The sequence below is a fragment of the Onychomys torridus genome, chromosome 1 (genome assembly GCF_903995425.1).
Source record: "Onychomys torridus chromosome 1, mOncTor1.1, whole genome shotgun sequence".
In the NCBI taxonomy this organism is placed as follows: Eukaryota; Metazoa; Chordata; class Mammalia; order Rodentia; family Cricetidae; genus Onychomys; species Onychomys torridus.
In genome coordinates, this window is record NC_050443.1 from 31,556,491 (window position 1) to 31,577,856 (window position 21,366).

At 52.2% G+C, this 21,366-nt stretch overlaps 2 protein-coding genes across 3 annotated transcripts in view; both read right to left on the bottom strand.

Moving 5' to 3' along the window:
- The window catches only part of Kcnc1 (potassium voltage-gated channel subfamily C member 1), a 41,538-nt gene extending 39,873 nt beyond the window's left edge, over positions 1-1,665 (bottom strand). Inside the window, exon 1 of one of the 2 annotated variants that reach the window (XM_036180578.1) lies at positions 774-1,662. In XM_036180578.1, the coding sequence (XP_036036471.1) occupies positions 774-1,343 (570 nt within the window). In that variant the 5' untranslated portion in view covers positions 1,344-1,662. Of the gene's footprint in view, positions 1-773 lie in introns of both variants that reach the window. The other variant, XM_036180570.1, reaches the window with a different exon arrangement.
- Positions 1,666-17,219: 15,554 nt separating this feature from the next.
- Positions 17,220-18,925, bottom strand: Myod1 (myogenic differentiation 1). Its single transcript, XM_036183699.1, has 3 exons — positions 18,299-18,925; positions 17,771-17,849; positions 17,220-17,464 (listed from the first exon to the last, which is right to left on the bottom strand). Exons 1-3 carry the CDS (start codon positions 18,923-18,925, stop codon positions 17,220-17,222), a joined length of 951 nt encoding a protein of 316 aa, XP_036039592.1.
- Positions 18,926-21,366: the final 2,441 nt, after the last annotated feature.

The following is a 21,366-nucleotide window of genomic DNA, read 5'->3' on the forward strand; positions in this document are numbered from 1 at the left end:
AAGACACGCCCACTCCACACACTTCCTCTGGGTACATTTCCCCTTAAGGTTTTTCTGTCTGCCAGCCTCTTCCCAGAGGAAGCAGGGGCTTAAGGCCTTCTTAAGCTCTTCCTCCAGACTCTTCCCAGACCCAGGAGGACAGATGTCACATAGGTCACCATTCTCTGCACCCCACCCCCAGCCCAGACCCACCTCAATCATCAACCTATTCATATGCAAAAGCATTCCCAAGACTACCTCCTGAGAAGGCTTAAGGAAGGTCCCTGGAGAGGGGAAGGGCTGTCTGTCTCTAGCTTCCCAGCAGGCTAAGACACTCCAGAGGCTCCCTGACCTGGGAAGAAGGAAGGAGTAGTCCCCCTCCTCCCCCAAACCAAAGGGCAGTTCACACCTTCACAGTGTACATCTGCTAAAGGCACGTTTGGGCACTAACAGGAGTGTGGGGTGTCATGTACATCAAACATACACATATGCTCACTTGTTCCCACATACTTTACCCATCCAAATACACACCAGTATGCTTACGTAAATATGCATGGCAGTCTACACACACACACACACACACACACACACACACACACACACACACACACACACTCATATGCTCTCATACAACCAGCAATACAGACTCAAGTTCTCTCTTACACACTTACACACCCCCTTCAGTTCAGAACTCTCTGGGAACTCACTGTCCATTGCACCCTGCCCGCGGGAAAGCCGCAAAGGCTGCCTGCCTTTCCGGGTCAGGTCCTTCTGATGGATAAGCTGTCACTTACCCGCGCATAGCGGGATGAGTAGGGGTCCTCGAACAGCGCCCAGATGCGCGGCTGCCAGCGGCGCCAGAAGCCGCCAGGCCGGCCATCTGGGGAGTCACTGAGTGCCAGTCTCTTGGTCATCTCCAGCTCGTCCTCGCCGTCGCCTGAGTCGCCAGGGCCGTCCGCATCCGCGTCGTCCGCGCTGTTGTCCAGGGGCGCGCCACCAAAGCTGTCTAGTGCCTCCTCGGCGTCGCGGTGCTGGCGGTATGTCATCCAGCAGCAGGGCTCCACGTCCGTCTCGTCGATGCCCCAGAAGGCCAGCTCCTCCTCGTAGAGCGGACCGCACACGTCGGCCGGGCAGTGTAGCTTGCCGGTGCGGTAATAGTTCAGGATGTGAGCGAAGACGCCCGGGTGGCGGTCGAAAAAGAATTCGTCGGCGCGCGGGTCATAGTCGAAGTGGCTGTGGGCGTCCGGCTCCGCCAGCCAGGCAAGCCGCGTGCCGGGCAGCGTGCGCAGCGTCGAGCGGTACGTCTGGTGGCGCGTGCCGCCCACGTTGATCACGATGCGCTCGCTTTCGTCCCCTTGGCCCATCGCGGCGCCCCCTTAGGCATGGCGCGGCCCAGCGACACCCATGGGAGCTGCCGCCAGGGGGAGTTGGCGACGGGGAGGGGGGCGCGGGGCCTCTTCCCCCCTCCCCCCAGCCGTCGGGGGGCACAGAGGACCGCGGCTCTGGCCACCCACCCCAACGAGCGACCCAAGCTCCCTCACGGGGAGCTGTCAGTCAGGTACGGGTGCAGGGGTGTGTGCGCGCGGGCTCCCAAGGGTCTCTAAGGCACCCAATGTGAGAGGGAGCTGGCCTGGCTGCGGAGGAGGCAGAGGAGGAGAGGAAGGAGGGAAAGAGGGAGGGAGGGAGGGAGTGGGGCGGCGCTCAGCGGCGAGCCCCGGGAGGAGGGGAGAGAGGGTGGGGGGGCCGGGCTCCGGGTACCATCTCAGCGGGAAAATGGAGAAACCGACACAAAGCTTTTTAGGGGAAGGTCAGCTGCTCCGTTCCGGGGTCCGGACCAATAGACCAACCCCAGCAGGGGAGAGGGGGGGCGGGAAATCCGCGCTCGGCTCTGCGGTGGTCGCCGCAGCGCGCTCCCGGTGCGGTGGGCACGGATGCAGGCTGCTCTCCTCCCTGTGCGGCAGGTCCCCTTCGGCTCTCCTTGCCTGGCTGTCTATTCCCCTCTGTGGCGGGTGAAGCTGCCCGCCCGCCCTCCTCGTTCCTTCTCCCCGCCTCCCGGAGGAGATGGCGAGTCCCCTGGGCTGGGGCACCTGGGTGCTGCCCCGCCGGGCGGCCGCTGAGCGCAGCGCCTGGTGCGCTCGCACTGGGTCAGGGGTTCCGAGGGGCTGCGCTGGGACTCGGGCTTCCGCGGCGGTGCTGAAGGGACAGCTCCCGGACGGCTGTTGAGCCGCGCTGGGCCGAGCGAAGGTTCTCCCGGCCCGGTTTGCTTGGCGGGGCCGGAGGACACTGGCTCCGGTGTCTCTGCGCCCCGCGCTCCGCTCCCTGATCCGGGAGGGCGGGTGGCGCTGGCAGCCGAGGCGAGGGGCGCTGCCGAGGTCGGGCCCGGGAGGCGGGGGTGGTAGGTCCGGGCGCGGCGCAGCGAGGCTGGCGAGGCCAGGGAGGCGAGGCGCGGAGCGGCCACTGCCGCCACCGCCGCCGCCGCGCCGCTGCTGCCTCCGGGCTGCTGCTCCGCTGCCTGCTCGCTCGCTCGTTCGCGCGGTCCGCGTCCAGCCCGCGGCTCTCCGGACACGGGCACACGGCGCGCGCAGCCGCACTCGCCCCCGGAGGGAGGCGCCGCGCTGGGTCCTAAAAAGCCCTGGTTCTGCGCCCCCCTCCTAGGCCCGCGCCGAACCCGGCCTCCCTCAACCCCGGCACTGGGGGCGCCCGCCCTTCCTTGCCTCCTGCTCAGTGGGGACCCGCCGACGCTCCGCCCTCGGGGAGCTCCACTAGTTGGGCGGAGGCTCCCAGCGACGTCTGGGCCCGCGCCCCCGGGTCACACAGAGGTGAGAAGGGCGTCGGCCAGCTCCACTACTTCTAACCCAGAAGACATCCGATCCTCTGAGCAGGCAAGCCATTCCTTGACCAGGACTAGTACTGACCTCTCAAGGAATCCCTTAATACCGACCCTTCCCAGGAAACCTGAAGGATCCCTTGATCCTTCCAGAGATATCCTCTTATAAGGACTGCAAAATAGTACCTTTCTCACCATCCCCCTGTCCCAAATCTCCATTAATGATTAATCCTGAGAGCCTCTTAATCCTTTTGGACTCTTTCAGGCTCTGGACCCTTCCTAACTCCAGGGTGACTTAATCACAAGAATAACACATAGATCTCAGTTTACCCATAACCCGATTTAGTTTATGAGAAGAAATGCAAAGACCGCTTGGCGTCTTGAAGGCCCATAGCCCCACTCCCGGATAGCTTCAGCGGCCCTGGGTGGTGAGCCAGTGTGTCTAGGGGCTGTGGTTCCTACAGATTCGAAGTTGATGCTGGGGACAGAGATTGTATTTCTAACCTCAAAGTCCCCCAAGCCTGTGCTAGCCACCCATCGGTTTATTTAATCAGAAGTCATTATCATTCATTCCTTACTTGCTCCAGATTCTCTACAAAGTCACAAGGGGCAAATCAGATCTAGCTCTTGACCTCCGGGGGCTCCCAGCTTTTGGGGAGAAGTGGGCAGGTGGAATCGAGAGGGACTGGAAGGTCAGGCCCAGCTCCAGAGGTCTGTGAAAGATGCTCATCGATTGCCATCCATTGCAATCAAACACAGGCTGCCCTGACAAAGGGGATTTAATTAAGATGTGAGAGGTTCGTATTTAGTTGTGGCACTTGCTAACTGTACAGGCAGCTGTCTGTCTATACTGACCCACAGGCATTGCTATGAGCCTGCGGACAAAGCTGTGCCCCAGACATCTCTCCTCACCTGATCATGCCTTAATACAAGGTCTGCGTGTCACGGGGAAAAGTGTGGAGAGGCAGAGAGGGGCGATAGTGGGGGGCAAGGTATCAGAGGTGGAGTCAGAGGCAGAGTTATCAGAAAGAGGCAGAGATGTGTGGACGAAGAGGGGATGGGTCTGAGGAGCCATTTCCCTTGGTCTCAGAGTGAGGTGGGATGAAGGGTGGTTCTCACTCTGGCAAGAGCCAGTCCCATCCCCTGACCACAAGGAGGGCCAGTGTAGTGCACTCTGGCCTGGCCCCAGTTCAGGTCCCCAGACACAGACTCTCAGGATGCTCTGCCCAACCCTAGGACTGATAGATAGACAAAGGCACAGAGACCCCAGAAGTGAGATTTAAAAAAAGAAAAAGAAAAAGAAAAAAAAAGAAAAAAGGCATGTGGAGACAAGGACACATACAGACTCAGCTGTGAACAATCAAGATGAACACCAGGAAGGAGGCTTCCTTAGACTTTCCTTCCCTCCCAGAGAGAATCCAAGACCTCTTCCTCAGGAAACCTGAGGAGCCAGCCACAGGGGCTCAGGCTGCCCACCTCTTCCCTGTCAGCAAAGCCACACAGGGTCAGATATTGGCTCTCCAAATGTCTCTCTAGCTCATCTCACTTCTATGAAAGGGGTACCAGCACCTCTGGGGCTCGCCTTGGCTTCTCTCCGCATAGCCCTAAACACAGAAGCCTCTCCCTGAAGTCTAGGTGATTTAGGAAATGCTAGGAATGGCCTTGGGACCCTAGAGCTCCAGCTTCAGAGGCTCCCTGACTGAGGCTGAGTGCTGGATGGGGACTTACCAGGGGTCTCTGAGGGGTAGGTACTGAGCTCCAATCAGACCCCACTCCATGGTGGCTACTAATGGGAGCCACAGTGTGACCTGGGGAGAAGCAGGCAGAGAAGGGATTGGGTCTCAGCGGGACAGAGAAAAAAACTCCTGGTAGGGGAAAAGTGGCCAGTGAGGACTCTTAATCTTGGAGGATGTGCCAGAAAAACAGGACTGTGCCAGGGCTGGAGGGAGAGGGCATGGGAAAGGGGATCTAGCACACTCCGAGGGGTAAGCAGACTGGATCAGATGGGGAATACTCCCCGAATCGCCCCCCTTTAAGATTCTCACTCTGAACCCTGGTGACACCCCCCCCCCCCCCCCCCCCCGTCCCTAGGCTTCAAGGGCTGCTCCCACTTCTGTATCCTAAGAAGGACATAAAAGTCTCTTCTCTCACCTCCCCTTCACACCAAGAGAAGGCTGACATTCGCAGAAAGTCCAGAAAAAAGCAAGACGAAAACATGGGGGGAAAAATAAAATAAAACAAGGAACAGAAAGACAAGGCTGCAAGGAGGGGAGGGACTGCTGACCAAGCCAGCTTCTTCCTCCGAAATACTAGAACCTTAGCCCTTCCCACCTTTCAGCTGCCCACAGCATAGCCACCTGCCCCTTCACAAGGGAAGGGCTACCGTCCTGTATGAAAGTGTCTTTAGTGGCTGCGTCTGCTTGGGGATGGTCTGTCCCTTCTCAGGGTTCTGAGCACGAGCCAGAAGAGACTGCCTAGCTTCTGATCTCTAGTGACCCACGGTTGACTAACCGTGACGGCGGGCAAGCTACCTAACTTCCCTGTGCTTCGGTGGCTTAGAACTACATGAGGCCAGTACTCCTCCCTGGGTCCTTAACGCCTGTGCTCTGGGATGTGTCTCTTCAAGCTGGAGGGGAAGGAGTGCTGGGATGCAGGAAGACCCCTGTGGGAATAGTGGACTCAAAGGATGGACTGAGCTGGGTGGGGAGTTTTAAAAAAAAAAGAGAGGATACCTGAAGCCAAGTTCTACCTATGTTGTCACACCTGGCACTTGCCCGCCTTAGGTCTAGTCCTGCTGGGCTCAGGAACTGGCCCAAGTCCAGCCCCTCAGGCCTTTGTCCAGATTGGCACAGGGTTTGTGCAGCTCTCCCAGGTCAGGAGCCTCCTTGTTCCTGGTGGGTTGGGCTGCCATCTTGTGGCTGGGCCTAGAATCTACCCTAAACTGGCTATGCTGAATCTCTTCTGGCTGCCCTGTCGGAATGGGCCAAGGAGCTGGCAGGTGTCTTCTTTTCAAGTCAGACCTCCTCCCTCTGTTGCACAAGGGAAAGCAAACCTAGAGGCGCCATCTTGGGCAATTGGTGACCTTGGCCACCTGTCTATAGCTTGGATGGTGACCCTAGTGCTGAGGCAGAGAGGCTCCAGAGAAGTCCAGAAAAAGGCTGAAGTAAAGAACACTCAGGGCGGTGTGTGTGTGTGTGTGTGTGTGTGTGTGTGTGTGTGTGTGTGTGTGTGTGTGTGTGTGTGTATGTGTGTCTGTGTGTGTCTGTGCGTGTGTGTGTGTGTGTGTGTGTGTGTGTGTGTGTATGTAGGGGTGTGTGTGTATGTGTGTGTATGCGTGTATGTGTACGTATGTGTATGTGTGTGTGTGCGTGTGTATGGGTGTGTGTGTGTGTACGTGTGTGTGTGTGTGTGTATGTAGGGGTGTGTGTATGTGTGTATGGGTGTGTATGTGTGTGTGTGTGTGTGTGTGTGTGTGTGTGTGTGTGTGTGTGTAGACCAAGGCCTCTTAACATTTTCACTGCAGACACTCTGCACCCCGCACCAGAGAACCTGGGGTGCTATGCTCTGTATAGTAGGGAAATTAACAGGTTCTTTCTATCCACTAGATGTCGTTAGAAGCTACTTTCTCAGCTGTGAGCATCAGAAACATCTAGCATGGATGTCCATCAATCCTTTGGCTTCTCCGGACCACACTGGATGAAGAATTATCTTGGGCCACACATTAAATGGGAAGGTGTCCAGTTAGAGCCTGTGGGTTACAGGAGTATATATGTTTTCATTTTATGTGACATTCCTACTCCACAACCATGCCACCGAGTCCCCCCCCAAAAATCAAAACAAATCTCACAATATTTTAAGTAAATTTATGACTTTTGTGTTGGGCTTCATTCACAGCTATCCCATGACCCATGGCCACAGGTTGGAGCCCTGGTCTAGAGTCTCCACAAGCAGTTCCTGGGTGGTCTAAACATTTCTTGTCAGGTTTGCTTGTAAACACTGTTTCTTCTGCTCACTAGCTGCATAAATCAGTCAGCTCTCTCCTCTGGGCTTCTGCTTCCTTCTGTGTGAGGTTCGCTGCTGTTTTGTGGTTTTAATGAGTTAGTGTCCTGCGCTTCTCCCTGTTTGCCTCTTCTTTCAGGATTAACCCCATCCCATCTGTCTTCCCCAGATTCCTGCCAACTCACAGCTGTAGAGCATCAGTGTGGTTGGGGACAGGACATCAGCTCTCCTTGGGTTTGGCTGGGAGGATGAGGAGTTCACCATCACCACCACCACCACCTTTCCTGCTGGCTCTAAGAATGAGACAGGGAGCTGGGATGATGAAGGCAGTTTGTTGGAACCCTAACGTGGGCAGCAAAGACATGAAGAAAGGACTGACATGTAGATGCATGTAAAGAAATCTGGGGTCCGTATGGGTGGTGCACTTGGATGGAGGGTTCCTACTATCACTGGCAGCCCGGAACCTCAGCCTGTTGATCAGGTACAGCACAAGGGGGTGGAGGGGACTAGCTAGCCCTTTTAGAAGGTCTCTCTAGGCCAGTCGTCTCAGTCAGTAAACATCCAGGAGGAAGAAACTGCAACGCCAGCTTTTGCACACACTGGCCCCTTGCTCACACTCTGGAGGAAAGATTTGCCATCACTCTTGAGCCTGACACTTATGGGGAAATGGCTTTGCAAGCTCCCCATGGTTTCTGTCATGGCTGCACCCATGTCAACAATACACATTCACTCCAGACTTCACAGGGGATTTCCTCTGCTCCCTACAAAGGCACATGAGGTTGTCAGGAGATCATTGGACAGTGGAGGGGGGCCTGTGGGCACTGTTAAAAGCATACTCCCAGCAGCACAGGGTGGAGGCCCCTGGTTTTTCTTTGCAGACGTAGCTGGAGTTTTCCCATTCCTCCAGAGCTCCCCTTACTTTGCAGTGCATCTGAGGTCCTCCTCTGGGGTGCCTTGGGGTGCACTAGTGGGTGCCTAGGTGTCTATCAGCCAGCAGTTGTGGAGGGGCGGGTCCAGGAGATGCTGGGTGGGCATGAAGCCAAGGCATTTTGAAGGTTACACTTTCAGAAATGGCAAAAAGAATAGAAAATCAGAGATTGAAGAAAATACATAGAAAATACATAGAAAATAAATCACAATGACATTTAAATTTTTGAAAGCTGATATTAAATGATAGACATGTTAGATATACATAACATTTATAAATCCAGAGCAAAGCTTTATTTTTAAAATAAGAAACTTTATCACAGAGAGAGAGAGAGAGACAGAGAGACAGAGAGACAGAGAGACAGAGAGAGACAGAGACAGAGGAGAGATCACGGCATACACAGGGAGATCAGACAGATGTGTCATGTGACTCCTGGGGGTTAAACTCAAAGTCCTCAGGCTTGGCAGCAAGCGCTCTTACCTGCTGGGCGACCATCCTGATGTGTCTAAGAGCTGTACACTCACTAGTTGTTTAGCGACACTCTCCCATCAGTTCTACTTACTCAGAAGCAATCAAATTCCGACAAAACGTGGTCACCTCTCTTGGCAATAGCAGGGACAATACTCAGTTAGTACCAGAAGACAGATACATAGTTCAATGAGTGGAACTGGGAGTCCAGAAGTAAACCCACGGAGTTATGGGCGAGAGTGTCAGGACAGCTTAGCAGAGAAACAGTCTTTTCAAGAAACGAAGCTGGAACAACTGAAAATCCATGCACAGCACAGCAAATTAGGATCCCTGTCCCAAACAGGGCATTAAAAAAATTAACAAGAGTGGCTCAGATGCGAAAATGGGGCTCAGATCATGAGCCCTACCATTACTGGATGCCCCGGCTGACCTGCGCTGTCCCGCTCCTGTTGACCATAGCTCTCACTCATATGTTTCTGAAGAGTGTGTGTTGGTGGTGGCTGTTGGCTCCACTGCAGTGTGGAAACATAACAGCACCCACTTCTCACCTCTTGGTCTGGACTCTGTAGCCCCTGGTGAAGTCATTACACACTTGGTTTTCTACCATCCTCCGAAGGGACGTTCCTACAGGAGGCTCTTTCTCCCCCAAACTCTGCTTTGTCCAGCAAGCTCCTGGCCATGCATAAGAGAACTGCTTCCACTTGAGGTTCACGTAAATACCTCCTCAGACCCAGAATGTAAAAAAGATCACTAATTAACAGTCCGAGTAAGTGTAATCCAGTGTGATGGCAATGGGAAAAGTGATTTTGCTTCTACGTGTGGATTCTTCATTCGGGAAATGTTTTTAGAACAAGAGTCACTAGAATAAGAACGTACCTCATACATCTTCTCCAAAATTTTAAATTATAGATTGACTTTTGTCTTTTCTGTTATCTATGGGAGCCGCCTTGTGTATATTTCAGAGTGTTATCAGGCACATTTAAATCTTTCACAAATGTCCTAATAAACATTAGTATTCATGACTTATAATAGTCTACTCCCAATTCACTTCAGTTAGATTTTTTTTCTTCTGGACTTTAAAATAAAATATAAGCTTTTGCTCTGAAAACTAATCCTGAAGTCAACATGCAGATATTTCAATAAAGGAATACTTGATTTGTTATTACAAAAAAAAAAAAAAGAGAGAGTGGCTCAGATCCAAAATGTAAGACCTAAAACAATATGGCTCCCAAGCTGGAGGTAGGGAATTTGTTCTTGGTATGGTATGAGAACAGAAGCAAAGGTTGAGTTTCATTGAAAAAAAAGAAATGTGTGCTTCAAAGGACACTAGCAAGAAAACGAAAAGACACCGCATGAGAAATGTCTGCAGGCCATGTAGCCGACGAGGGTCTAGTGTCTAAAATGTAGAAAGAACTCTCTTAACTCGATAAGGACAACCCAATTTAAAATGCACAAGTTACTTGCAAAGCCATCCTGGAAAGAGTTAACACCACTAGTTAAAACCACAGTTAGTGGCACTCTGTGCCCTCCAGGAGAGTGACAGCGAAACAGACAGTGGTAATGCTAGTGACGTGGAGAAGCTGGGGAATTTCAGTTTGAGGTGCTGTATGTTTATCAAAATACCTGACAAAACTGACTTAACAGCTTGTTTGGGCTCACAATTGCATGGCAGGAGCTTGAGGAGGCTGGTTATATTGCCTCTGCATTCAGGGTGGGGGAGGCAGAAGCAGAGAGAGCCTCTAATGTTTTCTGCTCATCCTGGGACCCCTGGCATTGGGATAGTGACACCCACATTCAAGGCAGTCTTCCCACTTCAACTGAACCTTCCTGGAAACATTCTCACAGACATGGCCAGGGGGTTTCCTCTCCCATGGCTCAAAATCCCTGAAGCTGGTAAGATTAGGCACGACAGATATATACATCTAAGAGAATTGGAACTATACATTTATATACAAAGCCTGTGAGGTTCACAGTAGTTAGTGCCCAACAGCTAGGAAATAGAGGTAGCCCCATGGCCATCAGCTGATAAATGGATACAATGTGATATTCCCATACGACAGACTTCTGTTCATACATAGTAGTCATGTCCTATAACATGTATGATGTGGACAAACCTTAGAAACCTGCTGAATGAGAGAAGCACACAAAGGGTCACACACGGTGTGATTCTGTTCATATGAAATGTCCCCAAACAGGCAAATCCATAGGGATAGGTCAGTGTTGTCCAAAGCTGGGTGAGGGAGGATATGGTCACATGTTTCTTTGGAGAAGGGAAAGTTCTAGAGTTAGATAGTGATAATGGTTGGTGCACAAGCCACTGAAATAAGAACTTTATTATTGTTTTTACTTATTTATTCACTAGTTTTTTGAGACAGGATGTCATGCTGTAGCCCAGGCTGGCTTCAGTCTTGTGGTAATCCTTCTGCTTCATCCTCTTGAGAACAACCAGGCCTAGAAGAAATTAAAGAGGTAGATTTTATATCATGTGAATTTTATCTTAAAAACACTTCAAGCTTTATTTATTTTATTGGATATATATGAACATTTTCCTGTATGTATGTGTGTATGTATGTATGTATGTATGTATGTACACCACATGTGTGCAGTACCTGTAGAGGCCAGAAGAGACTGTTAGCTCTCCTGGAGTTACAGATGGTTGTAAGCTATAACATGGGTGCTGGGAACCTAACGAGTCTTCTGTAAGAATGGCCAGTGTTCTCAACTGCTGAACCATCTCTCCAGCCTCATGAGTTATATTTTAATAAAACAATGGGAGACAATGAAGAAAAGTGACCAGCAGGCTAGAAATAGTCACTGATGAGTGGATGCTGGGGTTGGAACTCAGGTCCTCAGGAAGAGGCAAACACTTCACTTAGCCTTCAAATGTAAAATTTTAAGGTAGTAATGACTTGTATGCAGGCTGCTCAAATGTGTCTTAGACAAGAAAACAAAAACAAAATCACCAAGAGGGACCTCTGCCGGTCCCTCTTCTGTTTCCTCCCTTCTCTTCCTCCTTTCAGTCTTGCTGCCCCTCTCTGCCTGTATCAGGCTGCATGATCTTTCAGTCTTTGAGACATTTCATTGACAATGTTTCGTTCCATTGTTTTCCTTACAGAGAGTAAGGTGATCGTTCAACCTGGTTGATCTTGCTTTGCGCCATTGATAATTTTAGGTTGTTTCTTTCAGCCTCACGGCTATATTGGGAACATCAAGGATGTTTTCAGGATTGGTATTACATTTGGAGAAACCTCAAGTCTCTTTCCTCCATGGACTGTGGGGACTCAAAGAATTTTGAATTTTCTCACATGGTGATAATTATAATATTGCCTGACCAATAATTCTCATAAAAAAATTGTTGATGCTTGCTACGGTGGCAGCTTATGAAATTTATGTTGTCTTGTGGATGTCAGCAATTTATGTCAGATCTGCAAACATGTTTTCCTAACATATTCATATAATTTGCTTTTCTTCCCTGACTGGATTAACAACCAGCTCAAGAGTCTTTAACACAACCCATTGGAACGTTTTTTTTTCTCTTCCGCACCCCACACTTCTTTCTTTCTGTGCTGGGTGTCAAGCCCGGGCCGTGTTCAGGTGAGGGTTTCACATGGGTGCACCCCAAACCCCGAGCCTTTCTTTGTTTGCATTCCTGACTTTTCCCACTGCTGTGACTGAACGCGTGACAAGAGCCACTTAGAGGGAGGGAGGGCTTTTTCTGGGTTACAGTTTGAGGGGTGCAGTCTGTCACGGCAGGGAAGGCATGGCAACAGAGGCTGGCCATAATGCAGCCAGTCAGGAAGCAGGAAGTGAACAGGAAGTGAACAGGAACTGAGGATAGCCGAAAAACCAACAGGTACAAGCACCCCACCCCACCCCTGCCACCAGTGACATGCTTCCTCCATCCAGGCTCCCCCTTCCAAAGGTTTCACAAACTTTCCAAACTTGGCCACCAGTGTTCAGACACACGAGCCTATATTCAAACTACAAAGCTCTAAACATGTATTTTAAATACAGTCATCTTCATAATGTCAGAACAATCTTAATTTACTTCACCGTTCAATATTATTGCTTCTGTTTTATGTTCCATTTATTTAAAATATATTCCACCCAACCCAAGTGAGATTTATTTATTTAGGTAGGACTTTAATGCCCATAAATGTCACCAAACATAGGAGTAAGCCAGAACAGAAAGATACAATGATCATAACAGATTGGTTAATGTAATTTATTCTGAAAATTAAGAAACAACGTAGACTATGTAGGCTTCTTCCCAAGGCCTTGGAAGAAGCTCATGCATGGGAGGAGACCTGAAGCCTTAATCTCTCTTGACTCATCTTTCTTAATGTCAACATTAGCTGGGTGCGCATTTTAAGTGTGTGTACGCTGTTGTGCTGGTTTGAAAGGGAATGGCTCCCGGAAGCCTGTTTATTTGAGTGCTTGATCCCCAGTCGGTAGTTAGGAAGGATTAGGAGGTGTGGCCTTATTTGGAGGAGGTGTGTTGCTGGGATGAGCTTTAAGGTTTCCAAAGCCCACGCCATTCCCAGCTGGCTCACTCTCCCTCCTCACACTTCTGGATAAGGATTTAAGCTCTCAGTTGGTGCAACCTGCCACCACGGTCCCCACCATGATGGTCATGGACTCCAATCCTCGGAACTGTGAGCCCCCAATAAACTCTTCCTTCTGTAAACTGCCTTGGCGAGATGTTTCTTCACAGCAACGGTAAAGTGACTGAGACAGCTATCCTGTGAGCACATACCTATAGGTGTATGCACACATGCAGGGAGGGCAGCATGACTGTGGGGGTTCTTCAGATGTAGCCACGTGAACACAGCCCCAGAAGCGAGGGGTGTTTCATCTGCACTGAAAATAGGGTAGGCAGTAGGCGCTCCCAACATGACTGAGGCAAGGGACAGACAGCAGGGCACCGATTTCCATTCTCCAAGGTGTGATCCAGCTCTCTTTTCAGCTCTCTCTGACTTCCTCTGCAGGTCATAGCGCAGGACCAGAAGAGCAGTCTCTGGAGCCCTTGGGCTGGGTTCCAGTCCTGCCTCAGGACATGTGCTGGTCCAGGTAGACAGTCTCTAGCTAGAGTTTGAGATCTACGGCGGCTCTCAAGCTTCTGGACAAAACCAGAATAGACAAGGAGAGTATATAACCCATTGCCATAAAAAGGAGGCACGTGGAAAACGAAGGGAGCCTAGGCTCAGTTTGTAGAGACTGTGGCACTAATAGCCTGTGCACAGTTGAAACTAGGCTAAATGACATTTCTGTCATTTGCTACTAGCGATGCATGCCCTAACTGTGACCCCCATGCCTACCCCTCCTCCTGGGATCTCCTCTGTAATGGCCACACACCTCACTGAGAGGCAAACCAGGGTTGAAGTCCTCCATGGAGATTGCTTTGGTCTCACCTAGGGCTTCCACACACCAGCCACTGGCAAGAGTTGTGCGGACCATTTGCTGTACAAGTGCCCAGGGCTGGGAATGAGTGGGGCCAGTGTCCAGCCTGTCCTCTACTGCTGAACCATAAATCTCAAAGCCAGGGCAGTCTTGGGGGGGGGGGGCAAGGGGGCGGTTGGTTCTCAGTATAGAACCTCCTTTTGCCTGACATTCATCTTTTTATTTCCATGTCCACCTCTGATTGCACCCCTTATTTCCCTTCAGAATGTTTTTCACTACACACACAACTAATTTATATATATACATATACATACATACATACACACTATATACACATATGTGTGGGGGGGCGTGTATTAGTTACTCACTTTGTTCTTTGTTTAATGGGAATATCCCCTATGACTTTTAAGTTATGTGACAGCAGGGCTATCTTTGGACCTGAAATACTTACATATTATTTGTTACATCCAAATCATCCCTAGTCCAGCACATGCCATGTGTCGCCCTAGCAACCCCAGCAGCCTCTGGACTGGTCCTCTGTAGTATAGCTGCTCCATTAGCCTTGAAAGGATCATTGCCAACATGAAGCGGTACACATCTTGACAGCAGCTACAACAACAAAACAAGCAGACCTTTGCAGGAGGAAGCCCAGTGTGGTGGCTCATGCCTGCAACCTCATCTCTAGGGCAGACTGAAGAAGAAGATCGCCAAAGAGTTCGAGGGCAGCCCAGGACATGGTGAGTTCCAGGCTAGCCTAGCTACAGAGTGAGATCCCATGTCAAAAACAAAACAAAAATGAAAATAACATCAAAAATCTGTACTGCTGGCAGCTAGGACTCATGTAACGGGGCTGTGAATATTCCCTCTTGGAGAGAGGGAGGAAGGGTCACAATACCCACATTCACTCCTCCCTCCCCACAATTCCAATCCCATGCCCTTCTGGCCCAGCTGCATACAAGCAGGGCTAGGGGGTGAGGATTTAGCTCAGTGGTAGAGCGTTTGCCTAGCAAGCACAAGACCTTGGGTTCGAGCCTCAGGTCTGGCGGGGCGGGGGGACAAGACAAAATAACAAAAAGGAAAAAAAAGAAGAAGGGCTAGAAAGATGGTTCTGCCATCAGGAATTTGGTTCTCAGCACCCATGTTGGACAGCTAACAACCACTTGTGATTTCAGCTCTAGGGGTGGGTGGGGGCTGATGCCATTGGCCTCTGTGGGCACCTGAACACACGTGAGACATGTAATTAAAAATAAAATAAATCCTTTAAAAAGTTCTGAAGTATATAAGAGGGTTTAAAAAAAACTGCTGTGGGCTGGTGAGATGGCTCAGCAGGTAAAGGCGTTTGCTGATGACCTGGGCTCAGTCCCTGGAACCATTGTGTTGGAAGACGAGAGTGAATTTCTTCAAGTCGTCTCGGATCTTCCATACATACCATGGTGCACGCACACTTGCAAACACACACATATGCACACACAATAAATAAATATCTAAAAGAAGATTTTAATTGTTTTCTGGAGGTGTGGCTTCACTGTGCATCTCCCCCACAAGTTGTCCATACTTCTGTAAATAACCCCAATTCATTCACTTATTTGCCAGGCTGGACTCAATGGAATCTTTCTTTGGGCAGTCAGCTCCTTCTCTATATAAGGTGACATTTCTCCACATCTCCTCAGGAAACTCACAAAACATCTTCCCGTCTCTTTGTGTTCCCTCCTATCTGTTTGACCAGTCCAAACAGACCTTTCTAAACTCCAGATTTATGTCTGTTCTTCCCCTGTGCTGATTCCTCTGGGGCTCCCTGATGCCCTCAGGATGCAGTTCAGTGGAGGCCCATGTGGTCCTGCCTCCTCTTCTGTCTCCTCAGCTCCTTCCAAGCAGCTGTGGGTCCATGAGGTTGCCCCTTCCCTCCCTCTGTGTTTTCCCTCCACTTTGAGCGCCCGCTCCTACCCAGTGCCTTCAGGACTCCTACTAGAGGCCACCTGCTCGTGTTATTCTGCACCCATGTGGGCCGCCCCTGTCCTCACCCACAGACCGTGGCCAACTGTGGGAAGATGCAACCCCAAATGTCTGGGTGCTTCCCAAAGATAGGGAGTGTGTCAGTGGTCTCTCCCTCTTCCGTATAGGACTCGGCATCTGTCCAATGAACAGTCATGACATCCTTGAGAGGCGAGGAGGGAGGTAAGGAACCCTAAGGACATCTGAGAGGGAGGATTGGGCATCACAGTAATAGAAGAGCTTTGTCTGGGGAGCAGAGCCCACTCTCGGGATGGAGTGGTCCTTCCTGAATGTATCCTTTCTGTGTCGTGGACCTGGCCTATGGGAGTTCAGGAAGAGGATCTGTAGGACTGAACGTAATGCAGGAGCTACTGAGGTCCTGGGGACAAGTGTGAGTGAGGGAGAGCTTGTGCCAGGTCATTCCAGGGGAGCAGGGGAGGATAGAGAGTCGTGTGTGTGTGTGTGTGTGTGTGTGTGTGTGTGTGTGTGTGTGTGGTGGGGTAGGGGCGGAGGGGGGACTCCAAGTTTGCAATTGTGTTTTGCCTACTCTTTTTTCTCCCGGCACCTCTGAAATAGCATTTTGTCCAGGAAACCCTCCTGACACTCTGGCTGCACCAATGGCTTCCCCTCTGCCCAGACTACATAGTCTGATGAAAGCACCACAGCACGAGAGATAATGCTGGCCCCAGGTGCCCTTCTTCTCTCGGGCTCTGATATCCTTGGGTGAGGCAGACTGGAGAGAGGAGGTTCCCCTACAGTTTGGAGCCATGCCCAGCCCTCCTTCATTTTCTAGCACCTTCCAGCCTCCTTGCTACCCTTATGCCGCCTACAGGGGTCGCTGCGAGACAGTTTGCCCAGATTGTGGAGGGTTTTTTTTTTTTTTCCTGATCCCCTTGACTTACCTAGGAAAAGCCAGAGCCACTGATGTATAAATTAGAGTCTTTATTTCCAACACCTGAGCGAGAGAGCCCCGAGGCTCGCCCACCAGAGGAATAAACATACACATAGTTTTTGTTTAGCACTACACAACATGCCTCAGAGATAAATACAGCCCAGGGGGCTCTGGCTCTGGCCAAGCAACTCTTATTTACACGAATAGATTACAAAAGTCTTATATAAAAAATAAGTGGTCCTGAACCTCGAGTGGGTCAAGGGAGGGTGGGGTATGGTTACACCTGTTACACACGGGACTGGAGCGGCCTCCGCAGGCTGGGGGGAAGAGTGGGTGTCGGGAGGCCTCCAGAAAGTGGATTTGGAGGGCAGGGCTTAAGGTGTGTGAGGCTCGCCCCTGCACGAGGAGCTTTCAGGAAAAGGAAGAAGGCCTGGCTGTTCAAGGATCAGCTCTGGCCCACTGAGGGACAGCAAGTGGCTGTCTCTGTGAGTCTCATGAAAAACAAACAAACAAAATCAACAACAACATCAAAGGGACTGCGTCCTTTCCTAGAGGACCGATTGAGGACAGGCTTCTGCTCCACCCTTCTCCAGCTTCTGGATATGTGGCTTTGAAAGGACAGTTGGTAGGAGTGTCATGTAAATTTCTTCTTTTGGGCGTGAAGAACCCTCAGGCACTATCCCGGGAGTGCAGGCAGTGCGTGCGCGCTCTCCTGTCGCAGCCCAGCCTACCTCTCAAAGCACCTGGTAGATGGGGTTGGGGTTTGCGCCTACAGGGCACTGTGGGGTGGCGTCAGGGGACGGGGTCTGGGCGCCCTGTTCTGTGTCGCTTGGGGATGCCCCCTCTGGAGGAGATTCTGGTGCTGCATCTGGCAGCAGCAGCAGCGCAGGAGCGGCGGGGCTGTCTGTGGAGATGCGCTCCACGATGCTGGATAGGCAGTCGAGGCTCGACACCGCCGCACTCTTCCCTGGCCTGGACTCTGTAAGGGGAGGGGAAGGTTAGGAATCCAAGTTTGAGTCTCTTCAAGTCTCTTACCCCGGAGCAGAGCACAGAGTTTGGGGACAGAGGGAAAACTGAGCACTTGCCAGACTGCAAGTAGAAAGAAGAGGAAGGTGTACGACTAGTTGCTTACCCCCTAAACACGCCCCTCTCGCCATCCCAAGACACAAGTGTGTATATGGTGGAGGTGGGGAGGAGGTACTAAGCTTGGGGAGCTAGGGCAGTTTGTAGGGGGCACGGAAGGCCACTGACGGCCTGCTAGCTGGGAACAGCTGAGAATACGCACCGCTGGACACCTCGCTGTAGTAGGCGGCATCGTAGCCGTTCTGATGCCGGGGGCCGCTCGGGGGGCCGCTGTAATCCATCTGCGAATAGCAAGAATGACCGCGTCAGACCCACGGGGGGTCTCGAGCACTACTCCCTGTCACCGTCTCCCCCCCCCCCACTCCCCTAGTCTCAGCTGTGGATTCCAGGACTGGGTCAGTTCTAGTTAGGAGGTAGGCGCCAGCATACATTGAAAGCTGTCGCATGCAGGGCCAAACTGAAACTGAATGGTCACCCAGAGACAAAAATCTGCATTTGGGTAATAAGGATGTAAGAAGGGAACGTATGTCCTGCGGTCCGCGCAGCAGTGTTCTGATGGCACCCCCAATTGGGCAAATCGCAGATGACTAGGGTCTCCAAAGAGACCCCAGTGACAGATGCCAGGGACACTTGGGTCTAAAGGACTCTCCCGACCCCGAAGGTCTCAGAAACACGTTGCAGATACCCCAGGTGCCGCCTACATTTGTCTCCTTCTGGATCCCGGCCTTACCATGCCGTCGGAGCAGTTAGAGCGCGGACTGGAAGCGTCCGAGTCGCCGTTGTAGTGCTCGCTGCCTCGGCCTGGGGGCAGCGGGCCCGGCGAGTAGAAGGAGGCGGCTCCAGGGGGTGCTGCGTCCTGGTCGCGCAGCAGAGCCTGCAGGCCTTCAATGTAGCGGATGGCGTTGCGCAGGATCTCCACCTTGGGCAGCCGCTGGTTCGGGTTGCTGGACGTGCAGCGCTTGAGCGTCTCGAAGGCCTCGTTGACTTTGCTCAGGCGGCGCCGTTCGCGCATGGTGGCGGCCTTGCGGCGATCAGCGTTGGTGGTCTTGCGTTTGCACGCCTTGCAGGCCCACAGCAAGCAGCGACCAGCCTGGTGGTGCCCGCTCGGCGCGCGCACATGCTCATCCTCGCGAGCGCCTGGGCCTGGGTGCACCGTGGTGGGGAAGTGTGTGTGTTCCTCCGGTTTCAGGAGGGTCCCCACGTGCACCAGGCGCGGGTCCAGGTCCTCGAAAAAGCGCAGGTCCGGTGAATCAAAACACGGGTCATCATAGAAGTCGTCGGCTGTGGCAAAGGAGCAGAGAGAGCCATCGGGGCCTGTCAAGTCTACGTCCCGGAGTGGCGGCGACAGTAGCTCCATATCCCAGCTCCTGGGCTTCCTGGTCCTGCCTGTGGCTTAACCCAAGCCTCAAGCGTCACCTTAACTTTCTGCCACTCCTGAACCTCGACAGTACAATGACAAAGTGCTGAGGGTTGGAATGCACATCCGCTGTCCTCTACCTCCCCTGCTTGTCTTGTCCCGTCGGAGTTGTGGCGAAGAAAGGGATCGTATTGGGACTTCCTCGCCCCTAGCTTCGCGCCAGGCGCCCTGGACTATTTATCCAGGGTAGCCTAAAAGCCCGGGGAGCTGGAAAGGGAGGCTGGGGGCGGGGGCGCCCCAAACCAATAGGAGTGCAGCAGGGCGGAGCTTGGGGTCCCCAGGGTAGCTACTGGGGCCAGGGAGTGCCCCCCTCCCGTGGCTCTGCGCTGGGGCAGGGAGGAGGGCAGAGACTGGCAGGCAGACGCCAGCCGTTGCACTTGGCTATCCGGTGCAGCCTGCCCAAGCCGCTCGCTCTAGTGCCTACTCCTCCAAGCTCGGTGAAGCTGGCCGCAGCGCTCGCTTCGGAGCTGACCTTGGATCTCACGGTCTCCTGATTTGTGGGGAAAACAGGCACAGAATAGGAGTTAGAAATCAGATCGCAGGAGATTTGGAGAGAGACACAAGGCAACCCGGCAAAGAAACCCCTCTAGTGAAGCAGCCCCCGACGTGGTGACACTCAGAGAAGTTGAGCCAAGGACGAAGTGCGTAAGAGACAGCCAGACTGGGAAGGCCTAAGTGGGAAGCCTGAGACAAATGACTTGGTGGCATTGACATTTGGCTCATTCTCATCTAGGAATGGCTCGGAGAGCGTCTGGCGTTGCCCATCTTCCGCAGGAAGCTTAGAAACCCAGCGCAGTCCATGCGGTAGTTGGGGGAATCATCATTAAAACTTCAAACCACTCTACTCAGGGTATACAGAGAGAGGAAAAGAGGGAGGGAAGAAGGGAGAGGCTCCACTCAACTTACCCAGCAGAATTCCTTCTGTGGATGTCCAGAGAGCCACAGAGGTGTGCTGCTCTGTTTCCATAGCTAAAATGAAAGCCAGTTTGCAGGTTTGTGTCCTCTTGTTCTGAGTCCAGCCACGGGAAGTGCCTTTTCTTAAGGGCTATGATGGCCAGGACCTGGCCCGGGGACCTCACTTACAGTCAAGTCTGCATAACTTTGAGGAGGTGACCTTTTCCCAAGTCTGGTTCCACTTCACATCCAGGGATAATGAGCATGTCCAGGAGTAACTGTGGTGATGTTGATCCAAAGGGAGGAGGGTGTGGGAATGTCAGGGGTGCCAGCAAGAAAGCTAGCTTCCGGCTCCAGCACCTGCATGCATGGTATCACCAACAGGTTTCGTAGCCTTTGCCTGGGGGACACTGAGCCCCAACAGGGAGGCTTGCAGTCTCCAGGCTCTATTCCTCTGGAGACTTAGCTGTGTCTCTTCCTAGCAGGCTCACTGGGGAGGGGAGGAGCAGAAGGAGGCAACCTAACCTCCTGAGCTCTGGCTCCCCTACCAGCCCCAACACACCCCACCCCTGGGATGCTCCTGCCTCTTGGGGCTCTGGCTAGAAGTCTTCCTTGACCATGTAGCCCTTCTCTCCCGGATGCCAGAGATCTAAGCAAAGGTGTCTTTCCTACTAACTTCTGGAAGCCATCTTAGCTGGCCCTTCTACAGACTGGGAAGCCCTCTCTGTCCCCCAGACACAGGAATCTCTTTTAGATCCAACTGTTTTCACTTCTCTGACACTGGCAGTGCCGACAGTCCCCTTCATGACATGCTCCCCTCTTTACTCCATGGCTTTGCCTTTGTTTAGTCATTCAGCGCTCTTTGTGGCTTATCTCCCATACACCAGACACTGAACAAAACCAAGGCCCTCATCACATAGTGTTTACATTATAGGAGAGGATGGCAGACAAGCAATTGAGGAACTGTGTGGTATCAGGGGTTTATAAATTCTACAAAATAATGATAATAAATTATTATTATTAATCATCATCATTATTATTCCAGCAGCCAGGGAAGGCCTCTCTGGAATGGTTGTACTTGTGTGGTGTCCTGGATGAAGGGAGACAGAAACTACCACCACAAGCAGGTATTTAGAGTCAGAGACAGAAACGAGCATGCGCAAAGGTCCTGGGGCAGGATGCACTGGGCAGGTTTAGTGCGCAGCAAGTGTGCTGGAACTTAGCTTGTGTCCCCCACTTGACTGACAGCCACCATTCTCCTTTATGGCTCCATTTCAGTTTTCCTGGCCAGCATGAGAGGCCTCCTCCTCTTCCTTCCCCTCTGACCCTGAACAGGGATTCAGCCTCAGAGTCTTGTTCTTGCAGCTGTCATCTTCAGCCCTGCTCCCTGGACCTGCCCCAGGGCTGACGGGTCTCAGCTCAGACTTGCTCTACCAGGAGCTTTGCCGGTTGGTGGAAGGCAAGTGACCATTTCGGAGGGCACGGCA

Coding starts and splice junctions, on each gene's coding strand:
- Myod1 (XM_036183699.1), bottom strand. CDS start 18,925: ATGGAGCTACTGTCGCCGCCACTCCGGGACGTAGACTTGACAGGCCCC. Junction 17,850..18,298: donor CTAACTGCTCCGACGGCATG/GTAAGGCCGGGA, acceptor TGCTATTCGCAG/ATGGATTACAGCGGCCCCCC. Junction 17,465..17,770: donor CTACAGCGAGGTGTCCAGCG/GTGCGTATTCTC, acceptor CTCCCCTTACAG/AGTCCAGGCCAGGGAAGAGT.